Source organism: Micropterus salmoides, unplaced genomic scaffold, assembly GCF_014851395.1.
Source record: "Micropterus salmoides isolate LMB-PRFRI ecotype aquatic unplaced genomic scaffold, ASM1485139v1 Ms_hic_scaffold_20, whole genome shotgun sequence".
NCBI classification, from domain to species: Eukaryota; Metazoa; Chordata; class Actinopteri; order Centrarchiformes; family Centrarchidae; genus Micropterus; species Micropterus salmoides.
In genome coordinates this window covers 26,455,533-26,475,688 of record NW_024041151.1, presented here as the reverse complement: position 1 = coordinate 26,475,688, position 20,156 = coordinate 26,455,533, and the positions used below count along the sequence as shown (strand labels likewise).

General features: G+C 41.1%; 2 protein-coding genes across 2 annotated transcripts; one reads left to right on the top strand and one right to left on the bottom strand.

The window, feature by feature from the left end:
* Positions 1–329: 329 nt before the first annotated feature.
* On the bottom strand, positions 330–7,871 carry LOC119914275 (AN1-type zinc finger protein 5-like). The gene is made up of 6 exons (XM_038733473.1): positions 7,661–7,871; positions 4,669–4,853; positions 4,407–4,536; positions 3,945–4,048; positions 2,537–2,665; positions 330–1,788 (listed from the first exon to the last, which is right to left on the bottom strand). The coding sequence occupies exons 2-6, from the start codon at positions 4,823–4,825 to the stop codon at positions 1,640–1,642; spliced, it is 669 nt and encodes a 222-aa protein (XP_038589401.1). The 5' UTR covers positions 4,826–4,853; positions 7,661–7,871; the 3' UTR covers positions 330–1,639.
* Positions 7,872–9,747: 1,876 nt separating this feature from the next.
* Positions 9,748–13,068, top strand: ccnb1 (cyclin B1). The gene is made up of 9 exons (XM_038733472.1): positions 9,748–9,844; positions 10,090–10,218; positions 10,535–10,642; positions 10,767–10,955; positions 11,036–11,194; positions 11,331–11,567; positions 11,649–11,789; positions 12,093–12,203; positions 12,311–13,068. Exons 1-9 carry the CDS (start codon positions 9,824–9,826, stop codon positions 12,413–12,415), a joined length of 1,200 nt encoding a protein of 399 aa, XP_038589400.1. The 5' UTR covers positions 9,748–9,823; the 3' UTR covers positions 12,416–13,068.
* Positions 13,069–20,156: the final 7,088 nt, after the last annotated feature.

The window sequence follows — 20,156 nt, the reverse complement described above, 5'->3', positions numbered from 1 at the left end:
CTGTGCATTTTACTCCCACACAGGTTTGTGATTGATAACTGATGGCATGTGGTCAGATGATGCGAATCTTTAAACCGCAACACATTTGGGAGAAAAATCCGCAGTTTTAGTGTGCAGGTTCTTTCAGTGCATTCAACACAACTTCAGAACTGTCAGATGAGCAGTTATAGCTGATTGATTGATAACTGAACTGGTAACATTTCCTGGAGGTTGTTTGTTTTCACTCAGGACTCTCATCACCTTCAACAGTGGACACTAAAAGAACCTTATATAAAGTAGATATATCTAGAAGAGGTTAAAGGTTTAGGAATAAAGGCGTGAATGCTTGATTATATATTTGTGAACATAATTTATTTACATCATACAATTTATTCTGTATTATTGGAGGGTTATGCACACTGCAGTATATAAATAAAGATGTTTGTACAAACTTGCATAACTAAAGGGTAAAAAACACAACAAACTGATTAAGCAGCCAGACCAATAATCAACAAAAACTTAAAATTAACCTAAGACCACCGCGGCACACAACACTCACACCGGCCCTCCACATCTACTCCCACAAACACACACTTGTGTTTGATACACAGAATGCAACGGTCCAACGTTGTGAATTTGTCTGCTCACATTAAAAATAAAGGAAAACATTCAATAGTGAAGTAAAAGATGAAAATATTAGTGGAGCTAAACCCTTCCAAAGGCAAAAAATTAATACAAGTTTAGGCTACTTGTCATACAACAGCACACACACATTTTTGAAGAAAGATGAAGCAATGTGTATCGTCGTGACTTCAGTGGATGGTTTTAAAGATGAGAAGGAAGTCGACGTGCCTGCCATCCAAATCCAGGGCACAGAGCAGGTCACAGCATTCAGCCAAAGATCAACAGGAGAGAACTAGAAGTAAACTGTCCATCTACATCTTGTTTTTGGTGCCGCACACACAGCAGGAGGCAAGAAACACGAGCCAGCGAGAAAGGGCCAGCAACAAAAGTCTCTTTTTTGTTTTTAAAGTCTCTTTAGCAATATGTCTGAGCTGTGTGTCAAGGGACGAGATTCCAGCAGCACAGAGAAGCATTTCATGTCGATAAAAACTTACCAGGACCGAAAGTCTGACAAGTAAGGAGGGTTAAACTCTGACAAAAAAAAAAAAAGAGAAAAAAAAAGGACAATATCAACTTTGCTACTCAAGCCAGCAGAGTGCAAGCATGGCTGAGATGGCGCCATCAGACAACAGCAGTAACAGTCTGAGAGTCCAAGCAGGCCCAAAGTGTCCGAGCTTTTTCCAGGCAAAGTTCAAGCGATCTCAAAACAGGCTGGGCAGCCATCAACAGCATATTCTAAAAGGGTAATGACTTTATCTTCAGCAATCACCCTCAGTCCCTTCCCATGATAGGGACTCTCCCGTCCTCACATACACGCTTTGTTCAATACAACCCTTCAAAAGTGTTCACACACAAACAAGAATGAAAGCTGAAAATATATGTGAAATACATGCACTGGGGAAAACAATCCTGAATGTGTAACAAACAAGAAGGGGAAACAAGGGGGGAGGGGGGATGAGACAGGTTCAAGGCTCAAGTCCATTTTTTTTCTAAAGCCAATCGCTCCAAGTATTAAAAGTCAAACTGAGAGTCCTCTTCATATTCTCTGGATCTTGTCAGCAACAACCACAGGGTTCTCTTTGCGAATCTTGTCCGCAGCTTCAGCTTTGTAGTCGTACGGACAGTTATGCTTATCGGAGTAACGGTGAAGTCCACAGAACAGATTCCCACAGCGGCAGTCGAAACCTGCAATGCCACAGCAGAGGACAGACAGTGTCAGATCACTAGCAAGTCCTCACAATGGCAAAACATCCTTTACCGTACACATCCTTAAAAACCTTAAAAACTATCACCTGTTGCTGGGGATGGTGTGATCAGTGAACTGCTGGTTAGAACAGGTAAAGCACAGTTTTTATTTTGGATGTAACAGAATATAACACGCTGTAATGCATCACTGCTCCCCCTAACATGTTACTTTTAAAATGAGTGACTCCTAAAGGGATCTGTCAGGATTTTGGAGTAACGACACTTGGACATTAGATTTAAGTGGTGCCTTTTGCATGGCCTTCAAGGCCTCACAAAAAAGGAACTTCAGCTTCTAGGAAATCTTTAAATCTAAAATCAATAACTTCTGAACCAATATTTATACTCATATTTCTGTCTTTCTCCCATTGCTGCAGAAGACTGTGATGGATAATGTGTGTATCTTCTACTCACATTCTACAGTGGACAGTGAGGCAAAATGGCTGAAAGGCGTAGCGCGCTGTGCAGAGGCTCTGGTTTGACCACATTGTGTGGCGTTCTCAGCCAGAAACATAGCTACTACACAGAAAAATCTCACTGTCCAGCCACAGAAAGGGTTCCAGTTTGAACACCAAACGACACTCCACCTTGTACTTGCAGATTTCATGAACATAAAAACCAACCCAGAAGAAAGAGGAGTGATGAAGCATTTTCTAATGACATAAACTAAGCTATTGGTGTCATTTCTTACCTGTAAGGCCAACCTTTTTGCGACACATAAAGCATCGATTCTTCTTGGGTTTTGGGGGCTCTTGGCCTTTGTAGTGCTCACTGCCAGCAGTGGAGGGATGGGAGGCTGAGAATGTGGGCTGACTTAACACTGGAGACGCACAAGAAAAACATTTTACTCATTTAAGTATCTATCTTACTAAACTAGGGAATACACACTATTCCTTAAATAAGAATAAATTATAATTTAAAAAATATGAATTTAGTCTGTCAAATCAAGGTAGTTCATCACATCGACGTACCTTCCCTCTAATCCCAATATTGCCATGAAGTAGTTCTACTCACTGTAGTTCTCCTCAATGGGCAATCAGAGATATTTAAGTAAAAGATATCTCACTAGAAACCAAATGTGGATCATCTCATGGTACATACAATCATACTTTATTTACACTGTACTCAATAAACAGGTATGCTTTTAACTGTGTTGGTATAACTCAGATTGGTATAACATCCTCTACGAACAATAACAGGTACATTATGTGTAGAGGTGGGTAGCAACAAGTTACATTTGCTCCATTACATGTACTCAAGTATTTGGTATTTGACGCCCTGGGATGAGACTGTATTGGTGCAGCGGGTTTCAGTTATGAAGACAGAGAGCAGTGTCATATTAATGCTAATGTGTTTAATAATAAATAGCTACACACAGTTTATCATGCTAAAAACTCCTGCGGCTTTCTGCCTTAATGGCGTACCAGCAGTCTGCATTTAACTAATCATGCTCATTGGCATAGCCTGATGAAGACAGACCAAATTATGCACACACAAAAAAGACAAACTACTCTCATTTCATGTGGATGTGCCTGATGTAATGTTTCAACCAGAGATGACCTTCCTCAGGTATAAAGTGAAGAAATAAACACACCTGTATTAATAGGCAATAAATTATGAAACATCACAGCATTATCTCCTAATCTGATTTGTTTGATATCATAATATCAACAATTGCTTTTTTTAAACAATATTTATTTATAGGAGTACTCACAGACTTATAATATTAATGTGATATTTTGTAATCCCACTTGGATACACACTGGCAATATTGTGTATGGTGTATGTGGCAGGTTATCTAATCAGGAGATGATGACTTTTAATTTCATCACAAATAAATACAAAAGTAAGTTCACTTCTTTACCTTTACCTGAGAAAGACCATTTGACGTAATTCTATCCACTTTTTTTTTTTTTTGAGTTACTCACGAAGTTACTCACTACTCAAGTAATTTTAAGTAAATACTTCTATACTCTTACTCAAGTACTTATTTTGATGACTACTTTTACTTCTACTTAAGTACTTGTTTTAGCAATGTTTTACTGAGTACAGAGTACAGTTTTTGGCTACTCTACCCACCTCCGATAATATGGACCCACCTGGTTCTGTGAGCTCTACTTTGCTCCTTGATGCACCTTTCTCCTCACAGGAAAGACTCATCTCAGTCATCTGCTTTGTTACAGAAATGGTAGTTGAAACCCCGCTGCAAAGAACAAACACGACACAATTAATAAAAAGCTTTAGTGTCACTGATTTACATATATCTTATCGTCTTAATCTGCGGAAGAGACACTCATGAGATACTTTTAGGGATGTATTGTGTCAGGTTTAATGCCACCTTTAAGTATAGTTGTTTTTATGCGAAGAGTCCACGTGAATGACCCCACTGATGTGGTATTCATGAGAGTTTGCAAATTATGACATTTGTTCATTGTTTTTTTAATCTTGGTGCCTGTGGAAGTTGTTCCATACAAGCTTTGAAGTTAAATACATATTTCAAGACTGCGACCTCACAAGCTTTGTTTGAAGGTAGTATGATAAACCCTGGTGGGTCCCCTCACCTGAGAGCCTCAGTGGCAGCAGCCTCAGCTGCCACCTCTGCAGCAGCTACTGCAGCAGCTGCAGCATTATTCAAGGTGGCCTCTAACCTCTGGATGGCAGAAGCCTCAGCTGTGGGGCCACTGCTGCTGCCTGAGGGAGACAATTTCACCACATGTTCCAGTCAGACACTGAGGACAAAGGCAGTACAGCTACAGACAGGTCGGCAGTCTTGCCTTAAAAATGTCCCAAAAACAAATCTGTGACAGACACAGCAGGCCTTACCCACAGTACTCAAAGAACTGACTCCTCCATTGTTCTGTCTTGACAGGTGCTCCTTGTGGCACACAGAGCACATGCCATTAGTCCTTGGGTTACCATAGAAACCACAGCCGGTGGGGCAGAGCATAGGAACCGGGCTCTGATTGGTTTCCTGGGCCATGGCTATGTGTGCCGCCTGGTGAGCTGACCTGGAGACACACACAAACGACACACGCTGGAGAGATGAGTGTTTGTGTGGCTACAACCAACATACAGGAGGGAAACTCTGACCTGAAATGTATTAATAGATACATTAAAATAAAGCTCCAAAATAAATTCAGAATTTTCAGTTGTTCAAAAACTTCAAGATAGCTCAGTGCGAAGATTATCAGTCTGTTACACTGCAGCCCCATCCACGCTACTGCGTATTTGTTTTAAAACGGAGACCTTCTACTACGTTAGCACCTCCGGTCCTGACGGCAAAAACGAAGACTTAAACGGAGACGTTTGAAAACGCTGCTGACCCCGTTTTTCGTATTAAAACTCCGGGTAGCGTTTTAGTGCAGATGGGCAAAAACGGAGGACTTTAGAAACGATGATGCAGACGCTCAAGTTTGGCGCTCTGACTGGGTCTCATAAGTCACGCAAAGCAAAAACAGAATGCTACTAAATTTTTGATTTTGTATTTTATACCATTTCCCGGTACTGTTAGGCTGACTTCCAGTATAAATATATATTGGCATTTCCTGCAAAGTGGGCGGGGAGTGGGAGGGGGGGGAACATATGAAATTATATCGGTATGTGTCATTATACCGATATACCGCCTAGCCGTAACTGTGAGATGTGGTTTAAAGCCCTGTAAAATGTAGTAAGTGGACCTTGAGTTAAGATAATTTTGTCACACAAATTTAAGACCATTTTATTGGGCAAAAATCTTGTTCTTCTGCTTAGACAACATTCAGCATTTGAGAACTTTGGTTTCTTTTGTTAACTACAGTTTTGTAAAAGAAAAATGTTTATATTTGTCAAAGTAAAACAAAAAGAAAGAATTGTTTATCAGAGGTGAAACTCAGTAATTGTCTCTGCGTAAGTATTTATAAAAATCCCAGCTGTAATGTTACAAGTATGATGAGTTAAAGCTCCTGCATACCTATTGTGTCACAAATATGCACATATAGGTCTCAACACCAGAATATTTAGCCAATATTGATATTAGTACAGCTTACTCCAAGTTAGAACAGAGTCCCCTCTTCTCTGGCAAAATTCCTCAAGTAAACATGAACTTGCATCAGCCTCATAATAAGATTTAAGGAAGTTGTGAGCATATCACTAGAGAGGGAGGGTGTTTATAATCACTCGTAAAACATGAGAACCATAAATGGAAGTTGCATCAGAGGCTTCCACCTCTCCCCAAAACTGTCACCAACTCACAACAGCAATCTGCACGTTCACGTGTGTGCGCCTGCAGACTGCAGTGCTCCATGCAGCTCCAGGCTCACATGGACCTGTGTACAGTGGCTTTCCTCTGTCACAGGAGTGCAATGTGACACTGTAATCTTAAAGGCGCGCGCGCGCGCGCGCACACACACACACACACACACACACACACACACACACACACGAGTTACCTCAACACAGGATGTGAAGACATCTATTTAAAGATAACCTCCTGAGAGTCCTGCACACATAGCCAATACCATGCCAACATCAGAGCAGGTTTTCTCCATCAAAGATACCATCGGCTTACTAACTCTGGGGATGAAACGTATTAGTAAGACTGATTCAAAGTCCTACACAGTTTGGACCCTGTTGTACTGGCAAGGGGACTCGTGGGAACAGATATTGACATACAAAATTCAGCACAACGCCTGTAGATCGCACAACAGTCGAGCACGTTCATCAACGTGAGAAAAGCCAAAAGCACTCGTTGACCCCAAGATGTAACGTTAGTGGTACTTGACGCATGCCAACGTCAACTTCGCTGGCTAATATCATCCCGAGGCTTAACAAAACAATCTCTACTTACACGTGCTCAGTGGAGATGGTTTAAGCAATCACTATAATTTAGCTCGGTTGCTTCCTGACAAACACCGGGCCACCGCAGTATCACTTCTACAAATCCACTGAGTCATGCTAGCAAGCTAATGGCTGCTGCTAACGTGTGTCTTTCATGAGCTAAGCTAACTTTACATGGCACCATAACGTTAACGCATGAACACTATCACCTCTGGGTCAGTAGTTAAAACAACAACAACACGCAGCCATAGTGTGGTTAAGTCCAATTGTTCGTATGCTAACGGTAGTTAGCCACAACTATGAGAGCAGATTCTCGTGATCTCGCTAATGTTAGCATTCTAGAGGTTAGCTAAAACAGAAAACTGTTAGCACTGTCGTTGCCTTTGTTTTGTCTGCTCTTTGTTTTTGTTGCTACCACACAATGAGTACCGCAACATTACCAACAAGCCTTTAAGAGTATAGCCATGGGAAATAAGTACATGAATCAAAGCGGTTAAACAGACGCATCAAATAATCGCAAAACCTTGCTATAGCTAGACAAGAAGACACCATTAACTCGAGTAACGTTAAGTACACAACTGCTCGTGGTGCTGCTAACAGATTAACGTTAGCCAAGTTAAATACAGATTGTCCTTATTTTTAGTAATGACAGCTCGGTGTTGAAAACCAACAAAAACAAATTAAAGTTAATATTAAGGTTAGTAGCTAGCTTAGCTGTTACAACATAGGAACGTTGCATTTAATGTAACGTTACAACAATCTCGTAACGTTCGCAGAAGAAAGTTTTCAGCGACACGTGTTAAATTTACCAATCGGAACATAATGTTACCTTTAACTAAGAAAGGCAATTCGACATTAACGTCAAGGCTAATCAACTAAAATTGGACTTTAATATTGTTTATGTTAGTGTTTCACTGTTCGTTTGAGGAACTTCCCAAACAACCACGTATGCTAGCTGGCTTTGGTTTAACTAACGTTAGGTTAGTTAACGTTAACTTACCTTCTGTGTCTGAGAAACGTTGGTTTTTCAAGAAACTTTTTGGATTGACGGAATAACTAGGTTTATGTTGCAGCTAACTAACTAGGGCCGTCTAGGTACGTCGTTGTTTGTGGCTTTCTTTTCAGTCTTCTTACACCGACGCAGACTCCACTCCGCCTGGGAGTACCTTCAACTAATGACGTTTTCAGACTGTCGCTGATTTGTGGTGGCATCTGTTTTGCTTTACGTGATGCGTTTGCGTCTTGTCTTTTTCCGGTGGACGTCACGGAAATTGTGATCCTGATTGGAAGGTACGAGTGTTGGAGTATGGCCACAAAAGATTTCAGGCCATGGATGTCCTGTACAATAAGACCAGAACATTTAGCCTGCTGCTTCCGCCAACTAGACAGACCATAGATTCATTGTTGTGTAGTTAAAAATCAGTGTTACTGTTATCAGGAAGGGTCCAGGCAGACGTGCTGTTTGCAGATCCAACACAACCAGTACGACGAGATATGTTGCCTTCAAATGCTCCTCGAAAGCGTCACTTTTCCCAGGGATGTCTGTAGGATCACCATTCAGCTTTGATTTCTTGTTCACTCTACCTAACCATGGTTCTTTGTCCTGTATTATCCCATGGACAGTTCAGTAAAGTGAACAGTATATGGTACCATCATTGCTAGATGGATGATTGAACAGGCCTAGACACAGGAACAGGTCCAATTGCCCAAGAGCCTCTGTTTGAAGTAACTGTTACTAGTGTACTTTTTGTTACAAAGTCACAGAGCTCAGGTTAAAGCAGGGTTGGTCTGATCATTTAACAATGAGTACCAAGTCTGATATTTTTATAAATGTTTTAGTTAATATCCCCCTATTTTCTTTCATATGTATTTTTATATGGACAAGTAGACACAATAGCAAGGGCCGGGCCAACAATGTCATATACAGTACCACACCATTTATAGTTTGCAATGCCCATCCCAAGATAGGCCTTTATATAAATGCACAAAACACACCAAGAAAATACATACAAAACACAAACAATGATACAATAAAACTCAATGGCAAGCACCACATCATATGTGAATACATGCCTGATCCTTTGGATTCTGTGTGAAGTGGTTTCAAGTTGAGTTTAAAATGATGTTCTGTGGGTAAGTCCCACATATCGATCCCCCAAACAGAAAATACAGCTGCAAAGTGCATAGTTACTTAAAATTAATACAGCAATTTGATTGCTGTATTAATTTAATCTATTATTGTTATTTATTATTATTATATTCACCACACATGATGAAGCATTCTTAAGGCTGGCAGAACTGCAAGCCACTGGTCTCCTTGTACTTATTTGCACATTCCCTGATAGATTGTTTTTGAATAAGCATCAATTCTGTTACTGTGTATAGAAAGCCTCCATCATTTCTATAAAACAGTAGTTGAAGTTCATTAATAGGGTTGCCAAGCTCATATCTGTTCCCTTTATTTGTTCAACCCATTCAACATTTTTGAATGGGTTTGTGTTGACACAGTTCACCATAATTCACTTGAGGCTCAGAAGCTTACCAATGTGCTTTTAAAAAAGTTTGTGCAGAATGAACTTGGTCTGCAAAGGAAATAGAGATAGGCTTTCCATATTTTCTCCTATTGTTCACAAACGCATACAATGTAAAAAGCGCTGGGCATGTCTGTGTATGTGCTTGTCTTTGGGGTAGGGGTCAAATGAGAAAATAAGCCTTCTACCGACATATAACTGCTGATTACATGCCAAACCAAAACGAATGTAATGTGGGACAACACATGTAAACGCGTTAGCATTTTTCTTTACATTAACTAACCCGATTGTTTTGTTTTGTTTTTGAGCATGTAAACGCGTTCATTAATCTCTTCATTTATGTAAAAAAAAAATTAAAAATGAAACAGTATACGTTTAGAAAATGATAATCAGGACGTAACAGGAAAAGGAAGCAGGTGAAGAAAATCTAAATCATGTGACCACTGGTTGTCCGGGGAACGCATTTGAAGCAGATGTGCTCGACCAATCAGACGCTCGGAGAAATCATGACACAGCGAATCAGCTTGTAGGGAGCGAGGATTTAAACCAAGTCGCTGAGTCTAAAAAAAATACATCCCACCGTTCTCCATTACGAGTTGGCGTCTTTTTGTTGAAGCAGCACACATTTCGAAATGGCTCTTCGAGTTACTAGAGTAAGTACTTCAAGCTTTTTGTTTTGTTAAGCATGGCTGGAAAGTCGTTTAGAAGAAAAATATCTTTGTTTAATTTTATTTTGTTCAAATAATTACAATATTAAATGCCCTCGTGCGTCGCTGTAGGGTCTGCTCTCGTGCAACTATTCCATAATAGGAATTCGACTGAGACTCCACAACCTCGTTTTATAAATGAATAAAAGGCAATATAACTGAACGCTAAATGCCTTTTTATCCCTCTGCAGAACCGCTTGGCTTCCACCAGGTCCGACCTCAGTGGAAAGGCATGCTCGGTGGCTGGGCCCACACAGAAGCCTCGAGCGGCGCTTGGCGAAATCGGAAACATCGCAGTGAACAAAGAAGTACAGAAGAAGGTAAAATATCACGTTGGTAGCCTTTTATTCAGATGGCAAATTAAGTAAGTTAATTCATGTTGTTCCGAAGTACAACACAAACGTTATGACGTTAGCCATGCATTAAATTTCGTTATAAGCTTTGTGTACTGATTAATACTAACTTGAAAGAGGTCTCATTGTATTCATGTCTCAAGTTTAACTTTATGTTAAAGCTCCACTGGCTTTACCCCCTGATTATATGCATTTGTAGGTGCATCTCCTGATAGGAAGACATGAGAATTATTTAGACAACCCATGATATGTCAACTGTTAACTAATCCGTTTTCCATTTTAGACTGTCAAGACAGAGGCCATAAAGAAGGCCAAAGTCGCACCTAAAGTTGAAAAAGCAGTAGTTGAACAACCAAATGTTGCTGCTGTTAAAGCTGAGATTGAGGCGCAGGTGAGTGAGATGCCAGCAGCTATCTGGCCATTAAGATGAATGACTGCAAGGTGTGGAGCTGATCTGTAGTGGTTTGTATTGTGTTTTTTTTTGGTTTAAACTCCTGGGATTTCCACCCTTTCAGGTTCTACCTGAACCAGCATCCCCCACTCCAATGGAGACTTCTGGCTGTGAGCCTGCTGATTTGTGTCAAGCATTTTCAGATGTAATTCTTCACACCGCTGTCAGGGATGTGGATGCAGATGATTATGACAACCCCATGCTCTGCAGCGACTATGTGAAAGACATCTACAAGTATCTCCGAGAGCTTGAGGCAAGTAAAATATCTAAACTGTTGGCCACATCTGTCTGTGCACCACCTCCTTTGGGTTTAACCCATTTTCCCCTCTCCAGATTGACCAGAACATCAGACCCACCTATCTGCAGGGGCAGGAGGTGACTGCTAACATGCGGGCCATTCTCATTGACTGGCTAGTGCAAGTGAACCTGAAGTTCCGTCTACTGCAGGAGACTATGTACATGACTGTGGGAATCATCGACCGCTTTCTTCAAGTTAGTTTCTTTATCAAACTTTAGCCCATCAGTTGTCTGCATGAAATGTGCAGCATCTCCTATATAAGTACTAGCCTTCTGCTGACATGCTACATGCATCAGTTTCTAAAGTCGGTGTGTGATTGCCCATCAACAGGACCACCCAGTCCCCAAGAAGCAGCTGCAGCTCGTCGGTGTGACAGCCATGTTCCTTGCTTCCAAATACGAGGAGATGTACCCCCCAGAGATCTCAGACTTTGCCTACGTGACTGACAGGGCCTACACCACCGCTCAGATCAGAGATATGGAGATGACCATCCTCCGGGTGCTCAAGTTCAAACTAGGCCGCCCTCTTCCCCTGCAGTTCCTCAGAAGGGCCTCAAAGATTTATGAGGTTTGTAGCAGTGTCTTAAGCAGAAACTGGATTCGGTGGTTTTGTTCTACCAGGCACTAACATAACTTGTCTGTCCTTCAGGTAACTGCTGAGCAACACACCTTGGCAAAATACCTCCTGGAGCTCACCATGGTTGACTATGAGATGGTTCACTTCCCACCGTCCATGGTGGCGAGTGCTGCTTTGGCGCTTACGCTCAAGATCCTGGATGCTGGTGAATGGGTGCGTTATACTTTGAGAGTGAAATCTCTCAGGCCTACATAAGAGCTCCTCAAACCATCATAGCTTAAATGTTTTGCAGCTACGCATTTCTACCTATACATAAACCTGACCAGAGGTGGGGTGTTAAAAATGGGCTAACTTAATTACATGTCACTCTTACAGACTACACTATATATTTACAACATGCAAATATGAGCATGATCAGTTGGCCTCCAGGTCTAAAGTTGATATGGACTAGCCTGTGCTCAAATAGAAAAATGCTCAAGACTTCTTGTTGTGACAAAATTCTGAAATGTCTCTTAGGATGTGACACTGCAGCACTACATGGACTATACAGCAGAGAGTTTGATTCCTGTGATGGCACACATTGCAAAGAATGTTGTGAAAGTGAACGACGGGCTGACCAAGCACATGGTAAGTAATGCAACTTGCATAATCCTGATTTCCCTGAAACTTAAACAATACTACATCTGGTGCATGATTGGTACACTTGGTTACTGTTCTTTCTCTCCCTCTTGTAGGCCATTAAAGGAAAATACTCAACTTCAAAGCAGATGAGGATTGCCACCATCGCACAGCTCAAGTCTTCAGTGGTTAAAGATTTTGCAAAGCAGCTCACTCGGTGAAGTAGAGGTGTCTGGCACCATGTGCTAACTTGTACAGTTGTAACTTAAAACTTTTTTATTGTGACTGAAGGATCAGTGCACCAAGGACCATGTCAGTGGTTTGCATGTCTTAACTAACTGAATTGTGTGAATTTTTACTATTTTCCAAAGCATGCAACAAGTTTTAAATTTTCAGTTACTAATGTGGACCACCCAGACCTAATAGCCCACTCAAAATGGCAGTTTAGGCCATAGACATTGTGGTGGTCAGTGAACCACATTACCTTCAACGTATTCTGCATGAGGCTCACTTACCACTGACACTGTAATGCCAACCCATATCTTTGAGCTGAATTGTTGTAAATGGACTCTTATACAATGTACCAGCATTAACTGACTAAATCTTGAGGCATGTTAAAACCCTTCACTAAATGGTGCCCCAAATGTAACTTGACCAAGTCAAACTTGTGCAAAAGTAATTCTCTAAGTTATTTTGATAGCTTAATGTAGCAGCAAATCTAAAACTTGTGGCATGCTCTGAAAGGGTCCAGTGGGGGTTTTAGCTAAAATGGGATTGTTTGTGTGGCAGTGTAAAATGTACAGCAATACTTTTTAAAATGGGTTTTATGTCCTTGAATGTTTTATAGCATCTATTAAATGGTTCTGACCAGAAACTTGCTTTGTCGTCTTTCACCACTAGAGGTTGCTCTAAGACTAGGAAGTTCTCTTCCCTGTATGATTTCTGATGTCTATACACCACTAACTACATGTCAGGTATTTGACACAAGGAAAGTGACTGCAGCCCCAGCTTTCTCCTGGGTGGGGGTTTGCTGTCAGTTGCAAGTACATTGCAGCACCACTATACTCCTGTGCAGTTAATCATACCCCAGCATCTGAAAGGATCTGTCCAAGGAAGTACAGATCAAACAATGGCCAATAAATCTAACTATGTCAAATGTACATAGTTTGTGGTCAGCAACTGGAAATTTTCATTTGTCTGCTCTGAGAACTTGATCAGTTGAACTCATATTGAAGTTCAAATTGGTGTGCAAAGCTTTCTCATATTTTAATTTGTCTAAAGATTTAGGCTCAGTTTCAAGCAAGCCAGAATACCTTATCCCATCACCCTGAAACAAATGGAACTCAGCAATTTACACCTGTGGAAAAGGGGCAGAAAAGCTGTCATTACCTGCTTAGCAGAAATATCCTGATTACCTTTGAATGGCTGTTTAATTTACAGAATACATCAAATCTGTGTTCTGACACTTGTCAGCATAATCTAGACAACTCATGTAAACTATTGAAACAAAGGCTCTCGCTTCAATTATGCCTCAAGCCACAAGTGTTCAGAGTGAGAACGATTATCACTTTAACCCATTCACAGCTGAGACCGTGGGGGAAGCATCATCTTCCCACCCCCAGGGGGATACCAGGAGAGCTTTTTTTTCCCTTGCTCTACAAGACCATCTGCATGATGTGAGTCATGGTGTACATCAGGATCATAAAGCCTGCTGCATAACAGCTTGAATCCATCTGTTGCCATATAGGCTCAGACCATAAATCATCTGAAAGGGGGGGGAAACATTTGTTTGGGTTTATTGTAGTTCATGCATAGTTTATACAATGAAATAGGAGTGCCATGTAAAAGATCAATGGTACTTTCACTATCTTGTGAGGTAGAAACAGACAAACCATGCTTTGATAGTAATGTAATTACTATGGCATAATACTGGTGTTACAATCTCAGCTGTCTGTTACCTGACATAATGACATAGGCAGTAGTCTTGACACGTCTAGAGGACTTCCCTTTTATCCATCCAGTTCTGAGCCTTCTGTTGTTCTCCAGAGATGCATGATTATTAGTCTGTTATCCTGGAAAGCCAGGCTTTTAAATCCACTGATCATATTGAGAATTCATACTTGGAGGCTGAGGTCATGACTAGGCAGCCATATCTGTTTACAAGACAGATTCCTCCTGTGCGGGGCTCCAAACCATATACTCGCAGCTGCCTGGAACGCTGTTTGGCCTTTCTGACAAAGTTTTAGCTGTGACATTTAATGATGGAAATTTGAACATGGTGCCCGTGCGGTGCAAGACACCTCAGCAACTGAATACTTAAACGTCATGTTTAGTAACTGTGCTTAAAGGGTTAATTCACCCAAATTACAAAAAGAAAAAAATCATCAGTCAACCCTTCTGGTATCGAGCCATAAAAATATTTTTGGTTTTCTGTGAGAGGTTAAAGAACAGCCTCTGAGATTTCTGCTTTTACCCCAGTGCAATTGGGATGAATGGAATTTACTCTTGTGGTGTTCAAAATGCTCCACAAAAATGAACAGAAACCTGTCACTAGCAGCACTGACCAGGTCCGAGCTGAACAACAAATGTCATTTGGTAAACCAAAGCTTTATTATAAATTACACATTACAGCTACATTGCAACTTCTTTTTTCATCTCTTGTTAGGTTAGCAGGCTTTTCTGTTTGCTTTCCACATGCTGTATCACATCGATACTGAGTTTTCATTTATGGCGAGAATTAGCTCAGTTGGAGCAATCAGAGCAAATAAACATATAAACACAACCAAGAGCCAACGCTATTCAACAGGACCCTACTTGACCTAATTTAACTGCCTATTATTCGGACCGACTCCTGTCCTGGGTGAGATCCTGGACTCTAGGAACCTTCTCGGTGAACCTGTGAAGACCTCCACACTTGTATAATCTTGGGTTGGGCTTAGATGGCCAATGGCCCCTGTCGTCCCCCCCCTTCCATCTTCAAACTTGGCCTTCATTTTGAGCTCAACAACACACATGTTAAGTTTTGCGAATACCTCTTGCATGATTATGACGCGATCAGCATTGGGACAGTACAGGAGTGAAAAGTCGCTCCTCTGTCACCCTCAAACACACACAAACAGACTAACAAGGTCAAAACAATGCCAGCCACGCTGTCGTGGTTGGTAATAATCAAGTCATTCAATTTGCTCGTCAAAACAACAACAGAGACACACTGAACTACTTTATTCAGGCCACACAAATTCAAAATATTGTTGTTTGTGTCATGATATTTAAGCTGGTTCACAAGGGTTTGATTTATTTAAAGAAAAAAGCAACTTTAAGATTGGAGAGAGTGTTGAAAGCATGAATTCTTTTAGCAACAAACACAGTGAACTCCATATCTGTTTATCTGAATTTGAACTACTCCTGACTTTGGCAGGAGAACAAAATTTTGGCTCCTATTTTGATGATCATGCAAGAAGTTAATTTGTCTGCAAGCCTTAACAGGTCTCATTAAAGCAGTATGCTTCATTGCAACCCGTTCTCAACCCAGGGCATCACATGTGGACGCTTGGTCAAAGCCCCTTGGTGTCGGTTTTAACACCCTGGGTACCCTTTGGCATCGTTTTTGCACTTATAGGCCTCTGCGGTATGCAATGTCTGGTTACCCTTTCAAAAATAAAACTAGTGGTTAACTTTGTGAAATGTTGCAATTTGGTAAGGTTTAGGCACCAAAACTACTTGCTTAGGATTAGGAAAAGATCACGCTTTGGGTTAAAATAACTACGTTACTTACATAACTTGCGTAACATAACTAAAAACAATCGATATTAACTTTTTGTTTCACACAGGAAACCTGGGAAAGTTCGGTTTCTGACCCACCAATCCACCCAACCACCTCCTTACTCTGATTTTCTGTTATTTATACTCGGCCTACTTTTAGCGTTCAACAATGAAACTTAAGGGCTTCCCCCACTGCGTTGAACAGTGACGCCAAAGGGTGTCGTGTGTTGATAGCAGATGCTGAAGGACGTGACAAAGCGTAGGTATTTGAGGCCCTGGGAATGAGAACGGGCTGTTCATTCAGAGCAGTAATTGCTTGTGGAAGTTTGTGGTGGGGTTCCAATAACTGTTGTAACATAAAAAACAATCCAGCTCTTCCAGTTAAGAGCAAAGCTGGAGGACTTCATAAATATGTCGAAATCTTGTTTTTGTATATCCCCAGTATCAAAGGTCACTTGAGGCAAATATTTGGACTGAAATGTACATTTTATTTTTATTTTTATACACTTGATTAAACATCTCAGTCGCCTCACTGTAAGAATTTTGTAGACGCTTGGGTTCAGATATTCACGCCCCCCTCAAGATGAATTGATATACTAATAAAACCAAAACTATCGGTATGGCTAGATTCAACAACTGAATGGTAAAACATGTTGATTGAACCAACCACTTAAATGACAACAATGTACAATCACACACTTGATGGCTTTACAAGATCTCCAGTGACATTAAACACACATCCTGTGACAACAATTTGAGAATGTTTATGTATTCATTCACATTTCAGTGTCCTTAAAGCCCAAATGATTCTGTCCTTTTCCATGTTTATTCAAACTCTCCCCATTAAATGAATTTGCAAGTCAGCTCTGTGGTCCAGAAAGAATGCAAAGCTTGGCTTCAGACCTCTCAGTATTTCAGCAATACAGATTTCACCCACAGGCGGATCATCCAAGACCAGAGCCAAAGGTTTGGAACCCCTTCCCAGTCTAAACATCGTCCAAGATGGCCAGAGATTTAACAAGTGCACCCTTCAAAATGAGTCAATGCCCATTCTCACCTCCCGTCCACCAAGTCTGCGTGTCTCAATTCAATATGACAAAGTCAAACAAACAGCCGTCCCGTGGCAGCACTGTTAGGGTTTCTGAGGGGTGTTAATAGGTTGGCAGCTGGCAAGCAGAATGAGGCCTCTGGGCTCGAGAGTGGAGTGAAGCACAAATAAACACAGGGGCATTCATTTTCACAATTTATAGATTTTCAAATAAAAATCATGTGCTTCCTGAACTTTACTGACCTTGGACACTCAATGTCACCTGAAGGAAAGAAAGGCTCCCATTGTGGAACAGTGGAGTGTTTGAGCCAGGTGTGAATAGGATTTTCCCCAAATCACCTTAACCTCTCTGTCTCCGTGCTCGGTTTGAATGGCGGGCAGGAAGTCATCTTCTCCTCACGACTGAGGTTACACTTAAATGTTTGTGCAATCGTCGCAGAAAGGAGAGTGTTATCTTTCAAAAGACATTGCGTTGTGAGAGCACTTTGGAAGGAGAGCAGCAAGCTTTAACATTTTAATGCTAATATCAAAGAATGAATTTTTGGGCCTATTGTGTGTCCTGTCCTCTGTGTCTTCTGTAAATCATTTGACACAATCTCTTCAGTCCATTTAGTATCTGTTCTGGAGCTTTCTATCATAATAAATGAGTCATCAGCAGATTTAGACCGACCTGGATAAGAATTCCTCCAACTGCTCAGAGTAACAATGAAAATGGAAACATCTGCAGTTTCAGGACAACTGGGCAAACTCCAGAGGCTGATGAAGATCATGCGAAATGACCAAGTGGGGAAAGCAAAGTAAATGATTCAATGTGGATGAAGTCTCAAACATCAACCTTTACATTGGTTAAAAAATATTTCAAGGCAGGTCTATGTAATTTTCAACATAGAAAGGTCACATGACAGCCATTTATTTACTGCATTAAGGACATCCTGGATACACAAACAAAGAAATTCAAGTCAAGACGTACAAAAAAAAGCCGCTGTAGAAATCCAGATTTTTATTACATGCATGCTTTGGCAAGAGATGTTGTTTTGGGGAGACAAAACTAGGTTATTATCTTGTTTGAGCCCTGAGGGTTGTTTTTGGCCTCTGAGCAGCTCCACTGGACCAGTTCAGAGTACAGTGTGGTTGCAGGGATGCGAGCACTGTTGGTTGTTCACTTCCCCATCTGAGATTTTTCCACTGGCTTTCACTACACACGTTCTGCGGATTAATAGGTTTTAGATGCCAGAAGACTTGTAGTTCTCATAGGAAGAAACCAGCCAAAGCTTTTAGGAAGGATTAGTTTGTTGCTGGAATGTCCACTGTTAACGACCATCGGTTGTACTGTGATGTGTTTCTCATCAGTGAAAATGTATCAGGTGTGTTAGTGGGACTACATGCAAATAGTGTACCAGACTTGCAGAGGTGACTGGATTGCAGGCTACCGCTACTTGCAGGTGATTGGCTCCTGGCCTCCTCCCAACAAGCCACACTTGTCTCTATGGCATCATAGTTCATTCTGTTTATTCTGTCCTGTTTATTTTATTTAGAGAGGTAAGTTATTGGAACTACTTTTTCTTTCTGCTGCCTGTATCACTTCTCCAAGCCCCACCCATGAAACCCACAAGATGGAAACTTGGAATGGAATGGAAAAGCCCGTGTAGGGTTTGCTCTTCCCACCAAGAGCCTCGCCAAGACCCCGGCCCATCTCACTGAGAGTCCCCTCCAGTGCTTCGCAGTTCTTTTATTGCTAGTGGTTATTTCTCAGACATTGTGAACTAAAGATATTGAGCTTAACTGAGTGAGAGCATGCGCGAGGTAGGGGGCTGTGCAGTGTGTGCACGAGCAATGATTGACGCTACGTTAGAGACTCTTCCTGGCTCCGATTGGCTGAGTGGTGGATTCTTGCAAATGTCAGTAGGAGTAGTAGGAGGGGCCAGAGGAACCAGATTATTTTAAATAGATTTTCTGTCTCATGCACCACTGTGCACCACTAGCAAATATGCGAAAAAAGTGATTTTTATAAAAGTTACCTATTGCAGCTTTAAGTCTCAGTTTTATTACAGATTTTTAAAAATGTGTAAAATGTTATCAAGCTCCAGGCAAGTCTTACAGAAAGTGCCTTTCATTTTCAGTGTTTCAGCTGTATCAGAATTTGATTTTAAGTAATGAGAAATGTCATCAAAGGAAAAGTTCAGATTTTTGTTCTGTCTTAAAGCAATACTCACATTCCCATATGTACAGTGAAGGTTGGTTGCTGTATTACTACTGTGGAGAGATCCTTTAGTGCAGCCCCACAACAAAAGGCACCTCAAAGTTCTAATGAACTTAATATGTGGCTTCAGCAGTAATTTGGAATTGGCCAAATCAGTGTCATCTTGTCAATCAGCAGTCGTTTGCTTGTCTTTAAATTGTTCTAATCTGTCACGTACAGCACATGTTGATGTTCACATTACATCATAGTGACTGATTTTAACCAGAGACGTTTTATAGAGCCTATGAGGACTTTGTTTTAACCTCACATCGCTGTGCAACATAATAACCACTTAAGGGCTATTAACTTAATGTTGTCATGCACCGTAACTATCAGAGGTTATATCGCACTTGTCGTTATACTTAGAAGGAACTAGGCCGGTGTTTGTGTTTTGATTCACGAGATCAGTAATAATGAGAACAAGACTGCCCCTGAATCCAGTGCCTGGTGCCGTTATTGGAGTTTTGTTTCCATTCTTTGATGACAACGGGCCATGTAATGCAGTGCTGTAATTTTGGGGTTTTGAGGTTTGCTTTGTTAATTTTGATAGCATGTTTTTAAACATTCCTTCTACACAAAGAAAAATGTTTGATTTTCTTCCACACAAAGTAGTAATGGTGCCATTTTCTTCTTTAATTTTAAAGAAATGTAAGCAGTCAGTATGGCTGATCTTCAGAGATGTCTTCTATAGTTTGTTGTAATCCGACCTGTTTGGTGAGTCAGATTGCCTGGCAAACGTCACCTCTGAGCTGTGATAAATCCTCAGTGTTCTGGGAGGAGGGGAGGGGATGTCCTTCTACTCCTGCTGACATATTGTAATCTACCTCTGGGGTCACTTGGTCATCTCTTTTTTGTTGTCTGCATGCAACACAGAGATTGACAGAGACTGTCCACCTCTGGACCTTGGCACCTC

Coding starts and splice junctions, on each gene's coding strand:
- LOC119914275 (XM_038733473.1), bottom strand. CDS start 4,825: ATGGCCCAGGAAACCAATCAGAGCCCGGTTCCTATGCTCTGCCCCACC. Junction 4,049..4,406: donor GCTGCCACTGAGGCTCTCAG/GTGAGGGGACCC, acceptor TGTTCTTTGCAG/CGGGGTTTCAACTACCATTT. Junction 1,789..2,536: donor CAAAAAGGTTGGCCTTACAG/GTAAGAAATGAC, acceptor GTGGCATTGCAG/GTTTCGACTGCCGCTGTGGG.
- ccnb1 (XM_038733472.1), top strand. CDS start 9,824: ATGGCTCTTCGAGTTACTAGA. Junction 10,956..11,035: donor AGTATCTCCGAGAGCTTGAG/GCAAGTAAAATA, acceptor TCCCCTCTCCAG/ATTGACCAGAACATCAGACC. Junction 11,790..12,092: donor TCCTGGATGCTGGTGAATGG/GTGCGTTATACT, acceptor AATGTCTCTTAG/GATGTGACACTGCAGCACTA.